Source organism: Xyrauchen texanus, chromosome 38 (assembly GCF_025860055.1).
Source record: "Xyrauchen texanus isolate HMW12.3.18 chromosome 38, RBS_HiC_50CHRs, whole genome shotgun sequence".
NCBI lineage: Eukaryota > Metazoa > Chordata > Actinopteri > Cypriniformes > Catostomidae > Xyrauchen > Xyrauchen texanus.
Window position 1 is genome coordinate 33509264 of NC_068313.1, and position 22579 is coordinate 33531842.

The window sequence follows — 22579 nt, forward strand, 5'->3', positions numbered from 1 at the left end:
TACATGGGGAGATGGATATTTTAATTATATCAGTTAATATATGTATATATATATATATCAATGCTTGTGTCTTTGAGGGTTTTGACGTTCATTGTATTTTCATCAAAATGATTTATTATGTTTTTAAGATAAAATATATTGTATTTAAAAACCAGAATATTTATTTATATAGGATCCTGATGGTATAGTCTGCTGAAATGGAGGACAATATAAGAGTTAGAATTCTTATTTTGTTCAAGGGGTCTCTCTCTCTTTCTTTCTCACTCTCTTTCTCCATGCTTTGTGTAGAGTTGACAGCTTATTGGAAGTACTGGGGAGCCTGTCAATCACACATATATATATGTGTGTGTGTGTGTGTGTGTGTGTCTGTAGGAGTCTTTTTAGTGGTCCAGCCATCAGTTCAAGCACACCAAAGAGAATTTTGCATCCGATGCCAAGTTATATACATTCATATTTATAATCTGTATATATCTACCCAGGCAGAGCATAAATATATATAATTGATATGGATTCTTGAGGGGTCTGTTTTTGTCTAGACCAAACTACACACTTGAATGATCCCAAAGTGTCTAGAGTAAGAATATGAGTGTTTCTTATTCTTCTAACTAATCTAAGGTTTCTCCTTGTGTGTAGCACAACTTTTATTGTGTTCTCCCTGGATTAAGTGCTTATGTTTGTAATATTCTCATTTGTAAGTCACTTTGGAGAGAAGTGCATGCCAAATAGATGTATACATATAGGTATGGCTCAGGTCCCCGTTTAATGTAAAAAAAAACTTTATCATCTGACGTAAGAAAATCGCAAGATTGATCACTTAGAAAAGTAATAGCACATACCTTACTTTTCAACAAGCTGCATGATATGAGGTATAATTCATGTATGTGGCATAAAAACTGCAGGATGAGTTGTGTGCCCGAGTTTGTTCAAATCCCTAACTATAAGAGATTGTAATAGTGATGCCTGCCTTAGCAATCGCAACTAACGAGGCAGACGGAGCAATTCGTTGAGGTTCACGTCAGTGTGGGTGAACTCACAAGCAGGAAGATGCTGTCATTTCCTGTTTGATTGATGGCACTCTGATTTGAGTGAAATGTTTATTTTGGATCTCTGGACACGTCCTTGACATTCACTGAGACGATCTCTTAATCAGGTTCTTGTGAGTGTGTGTATTCATGACCCTGTGCTCTTTCGTGAGAACTTTGGGAAGACACGTCTTTTTGTAGCTGCGCGCGCGTGTGTGTGTGTGTGTATGCGTGCACAGGCTCTCAGTTCATGAGAAAATCATTGACATTGACCAAGATCTGCCAAAATAACGAATTGCATTAAATTGAATCCCACTGGTTACATTTGACTGAATTTAATCTTGAAATTTGAATTTGAACTATAAATAAAAATGCAGAATTTCTTGATTTCATGTCAATATTTTTACATGGGTGGTGCAAATGGTCACATGACCAGAGCTATTTTAATTGCACTGTGCCCATCTGAGAGATGATGTCTTTGCCAGAACACCATAAAACCAAAATTCCTAATACACGTACATCTACCATATTTGGTACACATTCAATTTAAAGGGTCTATTATTGAATTATTAATGAGATTGCTCTGGCTAATATAAATCATGCTCAAAGGACAAGTTGATATGTAAGTGGTCACAATTGTGAACAGCGGAAAAGCACAGAGCCTCAGTTTTGAATTGGCAAATGATTGAGTCCCATTATAAAATGGCATTTTTTGTTGCTATTTTTATTTTGTACCATTTTATCAAAGCAATAAGGCACTTAAAACACTATATAGTGAACATGGCTAACAACTCTGTGACCATTTTGACAATATGGCCAAACCATATAGCTTAAATATATACATGTTTTGTGTATTGTGCATTTTATTTATTGTTTTTATTTATATTATGTAGCTTATTTAATATACAAGTCTTAGGTCATGTCCACACTGATATGTTTTTTTGTTTAGCTACTGTACTTTTACGCGTCTCATCCACACTAGAGCCGTGTTCTAGTCCACCAAATCCCAAGTGTTTTAAAAATGATCTCCATTACCGCATTCTTAAACATATTTCAGCTCTGTAGGTCATCACAATGCAAGTGAATGGTGACCAGAACTTTGAAAGTCCAAAAATGATATAAAGGAGGCATAAAAGTAATCCATAAGACTCCAGTGGTTAAATCCATCATATGAATCAATTCAATAGGTGTGGGTTAGAAACAGAATAATATATAAGTCCTTTTTTACTATCGATTTCAACCTTTGACCAGCCCCTACCAGTAGGTGGCTGAATGTAATGGTGAAAGTGAAAGTGTAGATTTACAGTTTAAAAAGGACTTTAAAAGGACTGACCTGTTTCTAACATGTTGCTTCAGAAGATATGGATTCAACTACTGGGGTCTTATAGATTACTTTTATACTGCCTGTTGGACCTTCAAAGTTCTGGTCACCATTCACTTGCATTGTGAGGACCTACAGAGCTGAAATATTATTTTAATCTTCGTTTGTCTTTTGCAGAAGAAAGAAAGTCATACACATCTGGGATGGCATGAGGGTGAATAAATGATGAGAGAATTTTCATTTTTGGGTGAACTGTCCCTTTAATTATAAACTCATTGAGAGAGTGTAAAGTGGTCATTATATCTAAATTGTGACTGGTTTTGGTTCAAGAAACCTTGACTAACATTATAAGTGGACGTATGGGGAAAATATGTCACAAAAGAGTGAAATATGTCCCATTGTGGCTCGCTGCTGTCACTGAGAAGCTTTTGCGGGATTAAAAAGAGCAAGAATTCAGAGATTAACGACAGTAATAGAAAATTTGAAAGAAGAAAATGTAAACTCCTAAATCTGTGTCATTCTTTCTGTCTTTAGGTGAGATATGTGGGTTTGTCGTGCAGGGTCTCGGCACCCCATTCGAGGCTGTGGTTCTGAACAGCACGTCAGGAGAGGGGCAGCTGCGGGCGCATGGACCAATTGACTGTGAGCGTCAGAGAGAGTACACTTTCATCATACAAGCACATGACTGTGGCACAGGACCGATGGGCAGTGGAGAGAAGAGATCACACAAGTCAGTGTCTGTGTTTCCATGTTCGTCAGAGGTTTTAAAGGTGCACTCGTAGAAAATGTTTTGCTAGCCAATAAAATGGAGGTCTTTGATTTTATAATGACACCTATTCTGCTGTGCAAAGCCAAAACGCAGTTGCTACACAATACAAAATTGTAGAAAAGTGGTTTTAAATTGTTTTGATTGTCCAGCCAAATGTGGATTATAAAATAGTCTCACTATTTTTTCTCTCAGTGTGAGAAAAGTTGAGCTAAACTATATGCTAAATGCCAGTTTATACTTACTGGGTGAGCAGGCTTCGTGCAGAACACCTAAAAATAATGATAAAACACCTTTCTGCTAAGGTGTTCGTTTGGTGATATTATTCCTGTTTGTGCACATCACTGAAATTCTTCATCTAGGAGAACTCGGCTAGTCAAAGAGTATTGATGGTGGGTTAAATCTAATCGTGAGGGTGGTTCTTATTAATTTTCCTCATCTAACTAATTTAAAAACGACTTCACGTGAAATTTAAACACAGGCTTCGTTCACCTAGGATGATTGCGTTTGTTCTGAAGATAAAGTTCTGCTTCTTCCATTGTATAAAATAGTCATAAGAGACCCTGTTTCGGTCGTAAATTATTTTCGTCAAATTATGTAGTGTGGGCCCGGCCGGGCTGGAACAACGCACGCCCGGTCCCCAATCAGCCTGATGGGGGCGCGCGAGGGATAAAGGCGGCCGGTGACGACAGTTCTTGAGAGAGAGAGAATTACAGGCAGCTGCTCTGTGTGTTTATGTTTGGGTGTTTTTGGTTCAGTTTATTATTAAACTATTATTTATATTGCCAAGCCGGTTCTCGTCTCCTCCTTTCCAATAACTCCCTTACATTGGTGCTGAAACCCGGGAGGGAGGAGGGATGCCCGTTGCAGAGTCCTCGACACTGCTGTCCACCCAGGGGAGTGCTGCTGCCATCTGCCATACGTGAGTGGGGACTGGACTCCTCGACAGCCTGGTGCGATGGAGCCACTGCCAGGGGCGGAGAAGTTCCCTGCCATCCCCCAGAAACATCGAGGGGTCAAGGGAAGACCGCCGTCCACGAGGGGAGGAGGGAAGTGACTCCCTGACCGCCTGGAGTGGTAGGGCCGCTGCCAGGGGTGGAGGAGTGTCCCCATGGGTCGCCGAGAACGCAGGTCTGACTCCGGTCTGCCTGAGAGGGTGGAGGAGTGATCGGGGACCACGCGACGGTGCATCAGAGAACCGGTGAGGGGTTAACCACATGTAGTTACTGCGTTTTGCTCTTGTAGGGCAGTGTAGGCATGGATATATTTCTTGCCAACTACCTACCTGCTTTAAAGGAATAGTTCACCCAAAAATTTGCTCATCATTATCTCACCCTTGTGCCGTCTCACACTCATATGACTTTCTGTCTTGTGATGTGAATAGATCCGCATTCTTCATGATTGCACCAATGATAGTGAAAAAAGAGATACATGGATTACCTTTATGCTGCCTTTTTGGAGCTTGGAAGTGTTATCATATCTTCATCAAAATATCTTCAATTGTGTTCTGCAAAAGATTGAAAGACGTACGAGTTTGAGATGGCAAAAGGCTGAGTAAATGCTGAGAGTATTATCATCTTTGGATGAACTATTCCTTTAATCTGCTACTGTGTAGTTGACAAATAAAAGAGGTGGATGTTTAAGGGAAAGTGTACATTTTAAGATGCCTTAACTGATCGTAATTATTTCCCAACCACTAAAGCTGTTTTGTAGTTCAATAATAGGAAGTCATAAACAGCATGACTGCATTGAAGCACACACTGCAACAAAGGTTACAAATGAACATAAAACACAATGGTAAAAAAACTGTAAATCTGATCATTTCATTGAAAAGACGATATTGCGTTTAATGCATTTAATTTTACCGTTAATAGCCACAGAACTATGTTTTGTAAGCATCAAAAATTCAATACAATAAGCTGTCATTTCAAGAACTTGTTGCTAGGCCCATCGCATTTTTACTGTAAAACTCTGACAACATCTGCCTATGTTTTGCCGTACATATAAAAGTATGTTTTTGCTATATTGGAAATTGAGCCTATAATATAATGCTTACAGTTGGCTGACCTTGAAGCGTTAAAAGCTTTTAAGAGTTCATGCTTACAGTAGCAAATGAACACTGTTGATCCGCAGATAGAAACCTGCAAACAAACTGTGGCAGGGTGGAGGGCGGGGCCGGGTCGTGATCCTGCGCGCCCGGTCCCGTATTAGGCTAATTATCTGTCCCTGAGGTTTAAAGGCCGACAGCAGAGGGCTGTGCGAGAGAGAGAGAGATCGTTAGCGGACATGTCCGCCATGTGTGTTTGTTTATGTGTACTGTTAAGTTTTTCATTAAAATATTATTTATGTTGAAAAGCCGGTTCTCGCCTCCTCCTTGCCCCATCCTTGAGCTGTTTTACACAAACACTTCGCTAATCAATGTAGGCTTACAGTGCAATGTTAATTTGATGCTGTCTGGATGAAATGCCATATAAAGTCTGTTCTTTTTATCTGCAGCTTTGTATATAAAAGTGCATATTTGAGCTAATGCAGTGAGGCTATTTTCATTAAAGGAATAGTTCACCCTGATGTTGTTCCAAACAAGAAAGGAAATATTAGGTAGAATGTTGGGGACTGATAACCTCAGTTACCATTTACTTTCATTGCATATGGTGTGGGGGTGGTGTAGTGGGCTAAAGCACATAACTGGTAAGCAGAAGGTTGCTGGTTCAATCCCTACAGCCACCACCATTGTGTCCTTGAGCAAGGCACTTAACTCCAGGTTGCTCCAGGGGGATTGTCCCTGTAATAAGTGCACTGTAAGTCACTTTGTATAAAAAGGGGGGGGTGAAGACTGCGGGTGTTCGCTGTCCTTTTCTGCATATCGCGGTGCCGTTTTGTGGTCTTCATAAAGCTCATTTTAGCTTATCGTGGCCAATTCAGCACGTTTCGCGGTTTCGACCCATCGGTTCTCCCGATGGCCATTCCGCCCCTGATCGGCCCCAAAGTGCGTCGGCCCTCTGGGAAAACTCCCGGTATGCCAGATTACAAGTACAGCCCTGGATGCATGATATATCGGCAATCATAGCGATATTGGTCGGAAAAATTGCATTTTTTAAGTTATCATTATCAGTCTGATAAAAAAAAATTGATATATTAAAACTGATAAATTTGGGCCGATTCGAACCATTTCATGGACACGCTACTCACCATGAGGGTTTTGAGTGGTGCCTTCCGCATGACGTGACATGTCAACAAGCAGCAGACTTTTCTTTTGAAGATCATTCTGGATCGGAGTAAACACTCCTATTCATCCATGCCAAACGTGCATTTTGTTCTTTATTCTTTATGTATGTAAAAGTCATGTTGTCCATGTTTACAATGAGTTTGAGACTTGTTTGCATTCTTTTTGTCATGGTTTGAATTACGTGTAATGCACTGCATTTATAAAAGTAGCAAATTGATTTTAAATTGCAGTCAGTAGACCGATTATGGGAAAAGAAAGATTTAGATGTTTCCTTGAAGTTCCCTTGTTTTCAGCAGGTGGAAGTATTTTTTTTTTAAATAAACGTTGTCCACTGTACATGCTTGATTTCATTTGAAGTGCTCTGGATGTGGCTTTTTAACGTGAGCTTTTCGTTTTTGTAATCAGGCACATGCAATTTAGATTCATATCTAAATTTAGAATTGACGTATATCAGTTATCGGCCTCAAAATATAATTAATTATCGGTATCAGCCAAAATTCCATGTTGTTGCGTCCCTAGTCATACTGGTTAACATAAGGATGAATAAGTAAAGGCAGAGTTCCTATTCTTGGGTAAACTATTTCTTCAAGCACATCGAGCCATTTACTGTAAATAAAGTGGGACTTCAAAAGATAATTGTGAAAGAAACAGGCTTCATTGCAAAGGAAAGAAAAATGGGTAGAGCGTGGAAAAGCGAAAGGAAACTAGAAAGAGGGATAAAGAGAGGCACATCCTCATTATTTTGGATCTTTTTAATCCGAACAGGATTACTCTGTCCAGTTCTGACAGCTCTATTCACTGATCTCTCTCTCTCACACACACACACACACACACGATAAGAGTTAGAGCTTAGAGACTGTAAAGGGCAGTAAAGCTGCAGAATCACACTGCTTTACTAGAGATTTCATCCCTAATGTATAAATGCTGTGTGTTTGCATGTATGCTTAGGTTTTAACATTATAAAGCACAGATTGACAGGGGTGTTTATAATCCACTCGTTTTTCACAGGAGCTGTTGCACTTTGGAAAGCATTGCTGCCGTTTACTATGAACATGACTGGAATTATGCCATTTTGTTATTGTTATGTCCCGCCCCAGTCTAGGTTTGGGAAGGAGTAACAGAAATGTAGGAGTTTCCTTCTCCAGTCCCAGCACTCAGAAATAAGTCAAGTATTTTAAAAATCAAATAACTTTTCTTGGCAAATAACTGGTTTCAATGTAAGAACGTTTTTAGATTTCTTATGTGATGTAGTTTTGATGGGGTTACACCCAAAGACACTCTACTGTGATCGGCACTATGTTGTTTTGCCACATGACTCCATACGTCCAAAAACCGTTTAACCAAGTTTAACCAAAATGATTTGTTGAAATAATTTTCATCCCTCCATTATTAAAAAAAAGCAAAAACGACTGTTGCATTAAGGCATTTACAATGGAGGTGAATAGGGCCAATCCATAATCACTTAAATACTATCAAAAGGATAGCTACATGACGTAAGCATGTGTTAGCATGATTTTAGTGTGGTAAAACTGCTTGCTACCTATATTTTTTAGGTTCGATCCAATTTTACAGTATTTTTGTGGGGGGTTCATTCTTTAATGAACAAAAGTAAAAGGTTCTTACATCAGTGAACGACGACGACGCAACGAGACAACGACGACGATGGCGAGACAACGACGGCGACGATGACGACGACGAGACGACGATGACGACGACGACTGTCTGGAACAAGTGAAGCAAAGCTCCATCGCAGTGAAGATCTGCTTGAGTCTTATCTTGTTTTCTTCTCACTAACCAATCCAGAATGATGAGTGATTGGCACTCATCTCTGCAGACACCTGCTGCAAATCAGCCTGCAAGGAGAATGGAGGAATAGAGAGAGAGAGTGAGAGAGAGAGAGTGAGAGAGAGAGAGAGAGTGAGAGTGAGAGTGAGAGTGAGAGTGAGAGTGAGAGTGAGAGAGAGAGAGAGAGAGAGAGAGAGAGAGAGAGAGAGAGAGCGAGAGAGAGAGAGAAACAACAAAACAGGAAAACCACAGCACAAAGTGGGCAAAATCTCCAACCGCAATAAGGCCAAGGCCATACATCCACAGATGTAATCAAACAAATGAACAGTGACAAAAAACAAAGTAAAAGAATACACTTAAATACGTCCAGGGATGTAACAGGATTTTAACCATGTAAATGTTCTAAGCATGTCAGGAAAAGCCAAGAGGACAGCAAGAGTCAATTCATTACATTGCTGTAGATTTTTCCTTGTGACTTTCTTTTTTAACCCTTCAGTTGTGTTCAGGACATTTTTAACCAACTATAGGGAAAAAATTACAAATGATTATCACTGTAGTCTCCTAGGCAGTTACGAGGAAGTTTCCTGCTTTTTTATATTCTTTACTTGCAATAAATACCCCACTAATCTTATATATTTATTCTCCAACAACGTCTCATGACAACTCGTAATCATTCTTACGACTTGATTCATACGAAAAGGTATGAATTTTTGACCAACCAATCAACAAACAGAATTTCAAATTGCTACAATAAAAGCATAAACTTTTAACTTGCCAACAATCCAACACTTTATTTAGGTTTAGGGTTTGGGTAACAGGTTATACTTTAGGTTTAAGTTTGAGTTAGGGGTTAAACTTCGTTTAAAAATCGTTAATTGGTTCATTTATTTTCTCCATGGGAGATGTTTTTGTAAGAGCCAACTGTTTTTTTAAGATTTCAAAATGTCATACTTTAATGGCGACTTGTATTGAGACCCGATTGGTTTTCTCTAGAGTTCCAGAAGTCAACAATGTCAAACAGTGCTCAGATCTGCAAAGAAAGTCTGAGATTATGAACTTAAACACTTCTCAAATGCTTCCAAGATCAAATCATCTATAATGATACACATTAATGCGTCTCTTAAAGTTGCATAACATTTTTAATTCTAAGGAATTTTAAGAGAAACATCTGAGAAAAAGTTGATCCTTAACAGCTCCCTTTATGTCTCCTGAGATGTGAAATAGCAACCTCTACGCAAAATAATTTACCTCTTGGAAATCTCTCTCTCTGTCTTGTCTTAGGGCAGTGGTGCACATCCAGGTGGGAGATGTGAATGAATTCTCCCCTGTGTTTGGTCAATCGGAATATCATGGCTCAGTGACAGAGGGTAAAGTGTCTGACAGTATTCTGCAGGTGCAGGCGTTAGACGACGACTGCTCTCCTCAATACAGTCAGATCTGCAACTATCAGATCATCACTGAGGACACACCCTTCGTAATAGACCACAACGGTTAGCACTCAGACAAACACACAGTCTATACACATACAGTATGAATACAAATCATCTGTTTAAACGTGTGTGTTTGAGTGCAGGTAACATTAGGAACACGGAGAGTCTGAGCTTTGATAAGAAGTCACATTATAAAATCCGAGTGACTGCGTTTGACTGTGGTCAGAAGACAGCAGTGGAGGACGCTGTGGTATACATCCATGTAAAACCCATCTGCAAGCCTGAATGGCAAGGTAAGGGTTTTAAATATGCATTTGTGTATTACGTTGTGATTGGAAAACATAGTATTAGCCAAATAGATTTTTGTTCACGTTGACCTATGCTCAGGGCCGGATTAAGCCTCCACTCGTGCCCTCCAGCCCTGGGCTAGCTCATGAATATTAATTAGATATGTGATCTACAGCTCTACACAGGTTAACCAATGTCATAATATACTAATTAATATTCATGAGCCAAGCCCATAAACATCCGCTCATGACCCAGAGAGTCGCAAACTGTTTATATTGTCATCGCACAGTTCATTCTGTTATAATTCTCTGACGTCCTCGGCTGATTTTGATTAGGCTGATCTCTGAAAACGAACTCACTCCAGTTTAAGGGTGAATTCAATTCTAAGCACTAAGAGTATGTAGCTAATTCAGACCGTTAATGCATATACATATATATGTTTATAATGTCCAACATCCTTGTGTGATTTTTAAAAAAAAAAATTCCAGTGATTAAGCCATTTGTAGGTTGATTTCCCCTGAAGAATATAAACACTGGCTCTGTAGTGCTTTTAAATGGTAAATGGTCTGCACTTATATAGCTGTTTTTTTAACCTTAGAGGTTCCCAAAGCACTTTACACTGTGACTCATTCACACATTCACACACCTATGGCCCATGGGCCCCATGCAAGGCGCTAGCCTGCCATTGCGAGCAACTTGGGGTTCAGTGTATTGCCCAAGGAAACTTTGGCATGTGGAGTCGTGCGGGTCGGCTGTGATTGGCAGCCGACCCGCTCTACCACCTGAGCCACACTCAACCAATTGCGTGACTTTGGGGCGGGAGTAGGCTAGCTGTGAATTTACTTGTTTTTGCAATCAATAGCAGACTAAGCGTGGCAAGCGTGTTCAGAAAAACTGTTTTAAAACTGAATAATTTTTTACAGAGTTTGGTGGCGCCGGTGGTGCCAAAATCACACAAATCATATTAAAATTCACATTTGATCTCATGTACCTGGGTCCCCCCCTAGTGTTTGGGCCCAGGGCTGCAGCCCATGTTGCCCACTGGGTTAACGCGGCCCTGACTGTGATGACACATGTCCGCCTTTTTAGCGTGGCATATTTTGCTAACTTTTTTTTTACCTAGTTTTATATCACTAAACTCTGTCTTATATTATCCTGGTATTCATTTAATATAAAAAAAAACGCTGTATTCTTATTTCCTCCATTTTTCTCCCCAATTTGTAATGCCCAATTCCCAAAGTCCTCATGGTGGAATTGTGCCTCGCCTCCATCTGGGTGGCGGAGGACGATTCTCAGTTGCCTCCACGTCTGAGACCGTCAGCTTATCACATGGCTTGTTTAGCACGTTACCGCAGAGACAATCCACCACGGCATCCACGCACATCTCACCACGCGCCCCACCGAGAGCAAAAACCACAATATAGCGAACGCGAGGAGGTTACCCCATGTGACTCTACCCTGCCTAGTAACCGGGCCAATTTGGTTGCTTAGAGAGACCTGGCTGGAGTCACTCAGCACGCTTTGAATTTCGAACTCGCTAACTCCAGGGGTAGTAGTCAGTGTCTTTACGCGCTGAGCTACCCGGGGCCCCTGTGAAGCTTATAATTTTATAAAAGCACTTAAATTAATTCTTCTGTTAAAATTCATGTATTAATTGAGCTGTAAAGCGGTTTAAATCGTTTTTACAGTCATTTTAGGGTTTGGGGTTTTGTTGACATTACATCGTCCTGGCAACAAAGTTGTAAAATTGGCCATATATTTACATATAATGGGATGGTTAGTGATGTTATCACAATAAATTCATGTTTACAAGCATATTGTTAATTTACGTTAAAAAAAAAAACCTAAAAAACTTGGTCCCCATTCATTTCCATTGTAAGAGCCTCACTGTAATACTAGCATTGTTTTAATAAATTCTTTTAAGATTTGCTTTCTTAAACAAAATTATATATAGAAAAGCAGTGTTAGTGCATTGTTAATATCTGGTAATATTATTTGTTTTCAACAACAGTATGTTTTAACTAAAACCGCTTCATCGGTTTGGTATCGTCCTCGTCTTTTTTATTTTCTCATCTTTACCATTGACAGCGCATCATAATGGAGGTTTGGATAAACATTTTGTTTGCAGGAAGAAAGGAGTAATCCCTTTCAGTGTGGAGTAGAATATACTGTGACATATTTGGGATAGTAAATCCAACCATTTCCTCTGATTTCTGCATGAAAGAATCCACGTCTAAAAGCAGATTTAGCTAAATGAATAACACACACACACACACACACACACACACACACACACACACACACACACACACACACACACACACACATATACAAGTGCCTTTGAATTCCTTTCACTTTCTTTTTTTTCTTCTTTTCCCTAGAAGCTATTTTTGTTTGCTTTTAATCTCAATATAGCTTTGACCCCCTCTCTCCTGTGTCCCCATTGCTCTCTCTTTTTCTGTGTGTCCCTTTCTCTTTGCTGCAGGTTTGTGCTTTTTTCCAGTCCTTGCATTTGATTGCGCGCACACACACACATTTATATAACAGCCAGAGTGATGCATTATGTGGTTCTTTGAAATCAGATGGTATCTAAAACACTGGTGGGTTTTTGCTGTTTATATCTGGTCATGGACAGCAGGGAAACCCCAATGCTGAATGCAAATAATAAAATGCAACTATCCATATAAACTGTGCATATTTAATATGGGACTTTCGAAGTTTAAAAGGGAGGACGAAATGCTTCCCTAATCTTTTGTTGTTGCCGCCAAAGATCGTGCATCCAATCAAACTCTACTGTGTTTTTGTGTACATTCTTGTGTGTCTTGGTCAAAACTAGCTTAGGTAGGCAGATGCCAATATGGACAGATTGCATGACATGCCCTCATCCTTTAAAACCATGAACAAAGCTATGTAAGGATAAAGAAAGTGCGACCCAGAATACATTAAAATACGAGTTCACTTGCAATGAGGATAAGGATTGTGTTGTGCAGTGAATTATTGGCTGCCGAGATTCATAATTTTGCATGTTGTTGACACTGTGCAGTTCATGGTAATAATAATAATAATGATACATATTAATTTTAAAGGCATTCTTACATTTGTACGATAAACTATTTTGCTACTGTGTTGGGTCGCCACTAGATGTCCAAAATAAAATCGGGTCCCCAATTTTGACAAAACTAGTTGAGGAGTACTGATCTAAATCTCAACATGCTTGGATTCTGCTTTTGTCAGAAGCATTCTGGAGTGACCGTGCATGTACATTTCATCTTACGAGCTGTGTGTGTTTTCTCAGAACTGCTGACTCACAGTTATATTTGATCATAGTCATCCCTCCACTCACTCAGAGGAGTCGAAGATTACATTTGAGGACTCAGATTGCTTTTGTAGTGCGGAACTTGTGTCTGGTAACAACAGATAAATAACGCATGACAATGAAACGGCACTGATATTGAGTTTCCTTCCTCGCTGAGCTGAGAGTGTTCGATATTTTTATATTTTTGATGTTTTTATTTTTTACTTTGCTTCAGTAAATTGTGGTAAAAGGAACTCAAAAATGATAATTCTGTCATTAATCACTCGACCTCATGTTGTTCAGGAGATGAACTATGAAAGGAGAACTATATCTTATTTCACTTAAGCAGCATAATTCAACTCAGTGCTGTAGTATTTAAGAATTAGCACAAAAGTAATATGATCACAACATCAGAGAAAACAACTCCATGTAAAAAAACAAACTTGTATCATTGTTGTGCAAATCTGAGGACGTTAGTGTAGCTTTCAGAGTGTCCTGGAGTCCATTTGACTTTAGAGTTTGGTTTGTTTGACTGGTTTAAAAGCTGTTTTCTGAAATTGGTGAAGCCTCTTTTGGGACACATTCGTTTTGTTGTTTTGTTGCACAACTTTGATGTGTTTCTGATGCGTCACACACTATGACTGTCCCTCAGGTTAGTTTGGAGAACAACAAGAACCTTGGACTGAGGACATGTTCCCTTTTACACACATTCACTCTCACATTCGCTTCAGGCCAGTTTTTCCAGTCCACTGAATGAAGATGACAGCTCGAGTGAAGCCCATTTTTTCACATATGACATTTGACAAAAGTACACAATTGGATATACAGAGATGGATATACACTGTCCACACACACACACACACACACACACACACACACACACACACACACACACACACACACACACACACACACACACACACACACACATGTTGTGTTTCCATGTTTTATGGGGACTTTCCATAGACATAATGGTTTTTATACTGTACAAACTTTATATTCTATCCCCTAAACCTAACCCTACCCCTAAACCTAACCCTCACAGAAAACTTTCTGCATTTTTACATTTTCAAAAAACATAATTTAGTATGATTTATAAGCTGTTTTCCTCATGGGGACCGACAAAATGTCCCCACAAGGTCAAAAATTTCGGGTTTTACTATCCTTATGGGGACATTTGGTCCCCACAAAGTGATAAATACACGCACACACACACACACACACACACACACACACACACATCTGTTATATGTTTGTGACAGAACTTGACAAACATGAGCAGTAATATTTAGGATGCTTGTTGTACCTCAGTACGTTTTGCTTTAGTAAGTGCACACTAACTGTTAACTTCCTTTGTGGATGTGTTCACTTATGCACAACAGAACTTGTGTTCTCTTTGAGGGTTATTTAAAATCCAGGTAATGACTCTAAGTTGTTTGGGAGAAATTGAGCAGTGTTGAAGTCCGTGAAGTCCGTGACCTCAATATCTCTTCATTTTCCAGTTCACTGATGTTAGCTGTTACGTTTTTCTGTCATTGTTCTTTCTGTTATCATTATTTACGTAACTTATCAAAACATTTCCCAACTTCTTGCCTTCCTTCTTTCCATCCCTCCTTCTGTCCTTCCTTCCTTATTTCATTCTTCTTTGCTTCCCATCTTTCTTCCTTCCTTCCTTCCCTCCTTCCTTTACTGCATCCCACTGTCCTTCCTTCCTTCCTTCCTTATTTCCTCCACTGCATCCCACTGCCCTTCCCTCCTTCCTTCCTTCCTTATTTCCTTCTTCTTTGCTTCCCATCTTTCTTCCTTCCTTCCTTCCTTCCTTCCTTCACTGCATCCCACTGTCCTTCCCTCCTTCCTTTACTGCATCCCACTGTCCTTCCCTCCTTCCTTTACTGCATCCCACTGTCCTTCCCTCCTTCCTTCACTGCATCCCACTGTCCTTCCCTCCTTCCTTCACTGCATCCCACTGTCCTTCCCTCCTTCCTTTACTGCATCCCACTGTCCTTCCCTCCTTCCTTTACTGCATCCCACTGTCCTTCCCTCCTTCCTTCCTTCCTTCCTTCCTTCCTTCCTTCCTTCCTTATTTCCTTCTTCTTTGCTTCCCATCATTCTTTCCTTCTTCCTTCCTTCCTTTTTCTTTCCTTCTTTCCTTCACTGCATCCCACTGTCCTTCCCTCCTTCCTTCCTTCCTTCCTTCCTTCCTTCACTGCATCCCACTGTCCTTCCCTCCTTCCTTCCTTCCTTCACTGCATCCCACTGTCCTTCCCTCCTTCCTTTACTGCATCCCACTGTCCTTCCCTCCTTCCTTCCTTCCTTATTTCCTCCACTGCATGCCACTGCCCTTCCCTCCTTCCTTCCTTCCTTATTTCCTTCTTCTTTGCTTCCTTTTTCTTTCCTTCTTTCCTTCACTGCATCCCACTGTCCTTCCCTCCTTCCTTCCTTCCTTCCTTCCTTCCTTCACTGCATCCCACTGTCCTTCCCTCCTTCCTTCCTTCCTTCACTGCATCCCACTGTCCTTCCCTCCTTCCTTTACTGCATCCCACTGTCCTTCCTTCCTTCCTTCCTTCCTTCCTTATTTCCTCCACTGCATGCCACTGCCCTTCCCTCCTTCCTTCCTTCCTTATTTCCTTCTTCTTTGCTTCCCATCTTTCTTCCATTCTTCCTTCCTTCCATACTTTCTTCCTTCGTTCACTGCAACCCTCTGTCCTTCCTTCTGTCTTTCTTTCATTCTTCCTTGCTTTCCTCCATTATCCCTTCTTCCTTCTATATTTCATCCTTTATTTATTACTTCCTTCTGTCCTTCTTTCCCTCTACCTTCCTTCCTTTCTTCCTTCATTGCATCCATCCATCTGTCCTTCTTTCCTTCCTTTCTTATTCCCATCAATCTTCCCTTCTTCTTTCTACCTTCCATATTTCCTTCCTTGCTTCCCTCCATTCTTCCCTTATTCCTTCCATCCTCCATATTTCATCTTTCCTTTTACTTCCTTCTGTCCTTCTTTCCCTCTACCATCCTTCCTTTCCTTCCTTCTGTCCTTCTTTTCTTCTTCCTTTCTTCCCTTCTTCCTTCCATATTTCATACTTCCTTTTTTACTTCTGTCCTTGTTTCCTTCTATCTTCCTTCCTTCATCCCTCTTTGCTTCTTTCCTTCCTTTTGTTATTCCTTCCTTTTAATTCATTTTTCCTTACTTCTGTCCTTCTTTCCTTCCTTCTACCATCCATACTTCCATCCTTCCTTCCTTACTTCCATCCATGCCTTCTTCTGTCTGTCTTTCCTGCCTTCTTCATACCATCACTTTTCCTTCCTTCCTTCCTTCCTTACTTACTTACTTACTTACTTCTCTGTATCTCCATAGCCTGGAAAAAGTGTGTTGACTATGAACCAGGCATGGGGAGTAAACTGTTATTTCCCAAGATACACCTGGAGACCTGTGATGGATCTGTGTCCTGGATTAGGATCACAGTGGAGCTGGTTACCAGTCATGTTGGAAATGGTTGCAACAGAGAGGCGCACTCTGAGAGGTCATTACAGAAGCTCTGTGGTATGATTAACAATTATTTCTTTCATTGCATATTTCCTTATTTATCCAGGCTTGTTTTAATTAAATTAAATTACTAAATGTGCCTGAGGGCTAAACGTTTTGTCAGACAAAAACAGAAAAATCCTTGAATAGGTATGTGTCTCAGTGGAGGCTAATTATCAGCTACTAGCAGCCATATCACCTTGTAGCTCAAGACCAGATACCCACTGAAGCTAAGCAGGGTTGAGCCTGGTCAGTACCTAGATTGACGATATCCTGGGGAAAACTTAAGTTTGCTGCTGGAAGAGGTTAGGCCAGTAGGGGGTGCTCACCCTGTGGTCTTTGTGGGTCCTAATGCCCCAGTATAGTGATGGGGACACTATACTGTAAAAAAAAGGGCATCATCCTTCGGATGAGATGTTAAACTGTGGTCCTGACTCTCTGTAATCATTAAGAAATCCAAAAGCCAAATTTTCCCCATTGGCCCTTATCGATCATGGCCTCTTAATTATCCCCTTTCATGAATTGGCTCTATCACTCCACTCTCTCCTCTCCACCAATAGTTGGTGTGTGGTGAGCATAGTGGCACATTATATAAATGTAACATTCATTAATTCATTCATAAGTGTAATTTTGTCTAAGAATGAGTTTAATTTAGCCTTCATTTAGATCAGAGAAATTGTCCTCAGTAAATGACATGGCTAATTATTGGTAACAAAGTGATTTACAGGTACACATCTTTTTGCATTGCTGATACATTAGACACACACATTCTGATCCAGTGAATGTGTTGAAATGTGTCTTATCACTGAGCTATAAATGCAAATGCTCAGATGTATGAATTTGGTCCCATCACTAACTTTAAAAAAGACTAACAATGAACAGATTTACTGCACTAATCGAAGTCAGGTTTAGAACAAGCATTCGAACCTAAGGTGAAAACCTTTAACAAAACAGCTTTGAACTGGGTTTTGAATGATACTTTCTGAACTGTCTCGTTACTATGGAAACATTCCAGGAGCTTCATCAGGCACCACAGAGCTTCTCCCCACCCCTAATGCCAATTTTAATTGGACGGCAACGCTTGTGACGGATGGTGGTCAGGACAGCAACCTCATATACCGGTTTGATGGTCGTCAAGCTGCCAAGATCCCAGACCAGGTTGTCCCGCAGAATCTATCAGATCAGTTCACCATAGCTACATGGATGAAGCACGGACCAAGTCCAGGACAGAGAGCGGAGAAAGAAACGCTGCTCTGCAACTCTGACAAAACCGGTGAGAGAATAAACTAAACGGGATGGGAGATTTTAAACGAAGGAACATGCTGAAATGATCAGCATATGTTAGGTTTTGGACACTGTCTTTAAGAAAGAAAAATCACAAATGAGATCTCTTTAATATATCAAATGTTTCTCCTACAGCAATTAATTTTAATGATGTGAAAATTGAGACTTTTGCTGAAGTCTAATAGAATCTAAACAATGTCTCAAACCAATACTGTAGGGCACCAACCCCATGGGGGGGGCACCATCTTACCCTAAGAGGGCCACCAGAAACTCCATCAGCTGCCCTTCCTTGCACATTATATGTTATTTAAGGACCCAATAGCAGTCACAGAATACAGATGATCGCCTAGCAGCTTGCATTACTTCAGATTATCACCTCGATCCCCCTGTCCAACAGTAGAGGAACTCTGTGAAAGGCCCTGTCTCAAACTATGCTCAGATTTGCCAGGATACCAAAGTTTTCAAAACAAAGGTCAGAGATCTCAATGTGAACTCAGACATTTCTCTTCAAAATACTCCAAGACCAAATGATCAGAGCCGTGCTATTCACATTAGTTGTATAGCTCTATACTCTTTCTGTATGTCAACAATAGTCTCATTTGTGTCTATTCCAATTTCCAGTTCCAGTTACTCCTGAATTGTCTTCCTAACTAGCTTAAAGACCAAGACCTCCTTAGTCAGCCCTCTTCACCAGGAATACCATGCTGGTCTGCTATACCTGCCAGTAGGCCAGGAAAAGGAAACAGTTAAAATCAGAATTTAATTTGTCCTGCAATACTGAAACACCAGTTTTAACCCCATTAAATTGAGCAAGTCTCACATTTTCTTTCCTCCCCAGTCTGGATCTCTTTAAAGATAAACACACACCTAACGGTCCCGTTTCATTCTGTGAAGTTTAATTTACCGATATTATCTTGTGATGTCAAGAGGTAATTGTGTTCTGTGTCTGTCTCTTGACCTTTCTGTGCTCTCTTTATGTCTCTTTCCTTCTATCTGTCTCTCTCAGAGATGAACAGACACCATTACTCTCTGTATGTGCATAACTGCAGACTGGTGTTCCTTTTGAGAACAGATTACACACAGACCGACTCCTTCAGACCTGCAGAATTCCACTGGAAATTAGAGCAGGTGAGTTGTCATTTAGCTAACACTTTATTACAAAACAGCCTGATGTCATCAGTAGGTTGATTTGCTTTAGCTAACATTAGGCTGTGCGGACCGAAATGCGAAACACTGCCCCCAGTGGCCAAAATGAAAAGTGTTGTTGGGCTTATGGGCATGAGTGATCTCCTTTTTTCGTGTGTAATGTCCACGGAGGTGTGCCAAACGCGAGTTGTGAAGTGAGTTACTTTCAGCTGTACAGGCTGTAATACAGTAAAGAGGAATGCACATTTTATAAACTGTACCCCCTAACCCAAACCCCAAACCTAAACCTAACTATCAGTGGAGTAAAAAGTAATGTTAGAGGGAAAAATGCAACCCCTGATTCATACTCATGAGTTATGCAAAAACGATTACTTCCTGGTTTCAACTAGGGATCTGAACCAGGGTCTCCCAAGCTGCTGACGCAACATGCTTCCGGTCGCCCCACAAGGGAGGTAAATGCACTGGAGTCAACGTAAAATGTCCGATTGGTGAGTCTGCATAATGTGGCGATCCTAGGGAACCGGAACTCTCTGAAACAACCTGCCGACTTGCCATGTGATCAAGTTGTACAAAAATAAGGATATTTTATCCAAAGCAATAGTCAGGTGTTATGTACCTCCAGTCCATGTTTTTTAAAGAGATTTTGGGACATTTCAGTTAATCTTCTCTCTCTAACTAACTAATTTTAGGAGGATTTTACACAAATAAACTCAAGAGAACCCATCCATGTGTGAAAAATGACAACTCTAGAGCTTAGCTTATGATGTTATCTGACATTAATATTCTCTCAAAGATTGACAGTTAGTTAGTTAGTTAGTTAGTTAGTTAGTTAGTTAGTTAGTTAGTTAGTTAGTTAGTTAGTTAGTTAGTTTAAAGAGACATATATGCACTTATGGTAGGACAAGAACCAGCAGTGAAAACACATGACAGCTCAAAGGAACAAATGACTCATATCGTGTGTGTTCATTATTAGTTCTGAGAGCAGAATCAAATCTTTTGCAGTCATTCTTTGGGATGATTCATGTTGGACTCATAAAGGATCTGTCATGCACACAGAGAGATCATTTATATTCAGGTCTCATACAAAGGTTTTCTCAAAATATCGTACTCATTGTGCTGTGTAATACTCTGTTTAAACCTGCCGGGATAAAACTGTCATTAAATCTTTGGGTTTCTTTCTCTTTCATGCTCTCGTAATCTCATGTTAATAACAGAAAAAAACGTCTTCATAGTTCTTTCTTAACTTTAACCACACAAGCAAACACTACCACCCAGAACTGGGGGATAAACCTCTGAAAATAGTTGTTTGACTGGGACCAAAATCAGTAACAAGCTACTTGTTGAAAAAATTAAGTTGAATTGTTAATTGTCTTTAAAGAAGAACCGATTCACTGATTCGATTCTGTGTGCTGAAGTCCCTGCATAACATTTACTTTCTGCTGTATAATGAGCATTATATGTATTCAACATATAATGCTGTTTATGACTAATGTTTTCTAGGGTTGTTTTGTTGTTGTTCTTCTTCTTCTTGTATTTAGTGTAAATTCATCCGTTTACGTTTAAAGGAGCTTAACCTTATCAAGATTCTTTCATTGCATTGATTCTTACCTGCATGCTCCAATTGAATTATGAACTTATATACTTTAAAATATGTGGCTCAGTTGGTAGAGCGGGTCGGCCACTAATCGCAGGGTTGGTGGTTCGAATCCCGGCTCACACGACTCCACATGCCGAAGTGTCCTTGGGCAAGACACTGAACCCCAAGATGCTCCCAATGGCAGGCTAGCACCTTACATAGCAGCTCTGCTGCCATTGGTGTATGAATGTGTGTGTGTATGGGTGAATGAGACGCAGTGTAAAGTGCTTTGAATACCGTTAAGGCTTAAAAAGGCGCTATAGAAGTGCAGACCATTTACCATTACTCTTGTTGAACTATATTAGCCTAAATTATGCATAGCTTGGAAAACTACACTTTTAAAGCAGCTTTCCCAAAACTTCAGCCACGTTATAACAAATAGTGCTGATTAATGTCCTCTTAATGACACCCATTATGAAACGTAACCATTTTCTGTCACTCTTTGTTGTGTCATTTGTGCTCTGTTTTGATTCACAGGTCGGATACAGGTTAGCTGAATCTTTCATCCTGTACATTATGTGAATAATTATGAAAATAATCCATACTTATAAAGAAATAGGGGAGAGAAAACTGTGAAGTCATTAAGAGTGAGTGTGTTTGTGTAGCTTTGTATAAGTACAGGCTCGCAGGAAGGCATAATTATCTTATCACAAAAGTGTGTTTCTGTTTGTGCGAACATGCTTGCCAAAGAACACTTAAAAACTCATCATAAAAATGGCAGGGGACCATTAAAAGATGCCAAACAAATGTCATCCTAATGGTGATGTTTGTATATTTTTTCATGCTGAAATACCTTTTCTTAATGTTTATTTGTGTCAAATAATGTGTAATAGAAATGTTATAACTGGACTATTACAATGTTATAACCAAAGTAAATGCGTTTTTAATGAAACCATTTTAGATACCTCAAACAAGCATTGAATATTTAAAGTAGAAATGTTGAAGGTCAGTATCTTGTTTTTAATTAACTTTATATGACACTTGATAACCTTGATAACAGCTATGAAGCGAAACATATTGAGATACATATTCTCATTGGTCAGGGCCTCGTTTCCCCATCATAATTAGGTCGCAGAAACGCTCACACAAATCATCTTAGAATTGCCAACTGTTTCCAAAAAGTATCATTAATTGAGTAATACTTGAAAATGGTCATAGATTTACGAGTGCTGTGGAGTAATTTTAGAGCACTTAAGAGCATCGTAATGACAGAAACTTATGCAGACACCTGCAGGACATGTGTGAAATGACACATAATGCAATTAAATGCAGTAAATGTTCACATTCTTACACTTTCGGCAGTAGTAGTGAACTAGATTTGAATTATATCGGTTTGCTTATATTAACTACATAGGCCTATTTTTATTCTATAATATATAATAATATTAAATTATCAAATAAACAAATGAAGGCACAAAAAAGTTACAAATGTATTTAAGAGGGAATGGAGATGTTATACATGAAAACTGTCTATCTTGGCTCACATAATACACACACACATATATATATATGTGTGTGTATATGTAATATATTCGGAGTGGGTTGAGCAGGACCGGTTACAGTGGTGCCGTGACCCGGATGGGAGTGAGGTTTGGGGGGGGTGAGTGTATCTGGAACCAGTTGGTATGTGTATGTGTAAATCCTCACTCCCACAGCCTCAAGAGGCGCACTGTGGACTGATGCTAGAGGCTGCAGCCTTTAGCCTTCTTGTTAACGCGCCTGCCTCCCAAGCCAGAGTTCGCTTCCATTCAATGTGGTTCGAGTCGATCAGGACTGGTTACATATACATTATATATATATATATATATATATATATATATATATATATATATATACACATTTGATGAAAAAAGCAGTAA

General features: G+C 39.8%; 1 protein-coding gene across 1 annotated transcript in view; it reads left to right on the top strand.

Moving 5' to 3' along the window:
* LOC127631960 (calsyntenin-2-like) overlaps nucleotides 1-22579 on the top strand; it is a 69022-nt gene that overhangs the window by 22032 nt on the left and 24411 nt on the right. The window contains exons 3-8 of the mRNA XM_052110387.1: nucleotides 2878-3073; nucleotides 9402-9610; nucleotides 9694-9843; nucleotides 16487-16672; nucleotides 17670-17927; nucleotides 18945-19066. Coding sequence (XP_051966347.1) covers nucleotides 2878-3073; nucleotides 9402-9610; nucleotides 9694-9843; nucleotides 16487-16672; nucleotides 17670-17927; nucleotides 18945-19066 — 1121 coding nt within the window. The remainder of the gene's footprint in view (nucleotides 1-2877; nucleotides 3074-9401; nucleotides 9611-9693; nucleotides 9844-16486; nucleotides 16673-17669; nucleotides 17928-18944; nucleotides 19067-22579) is intronic.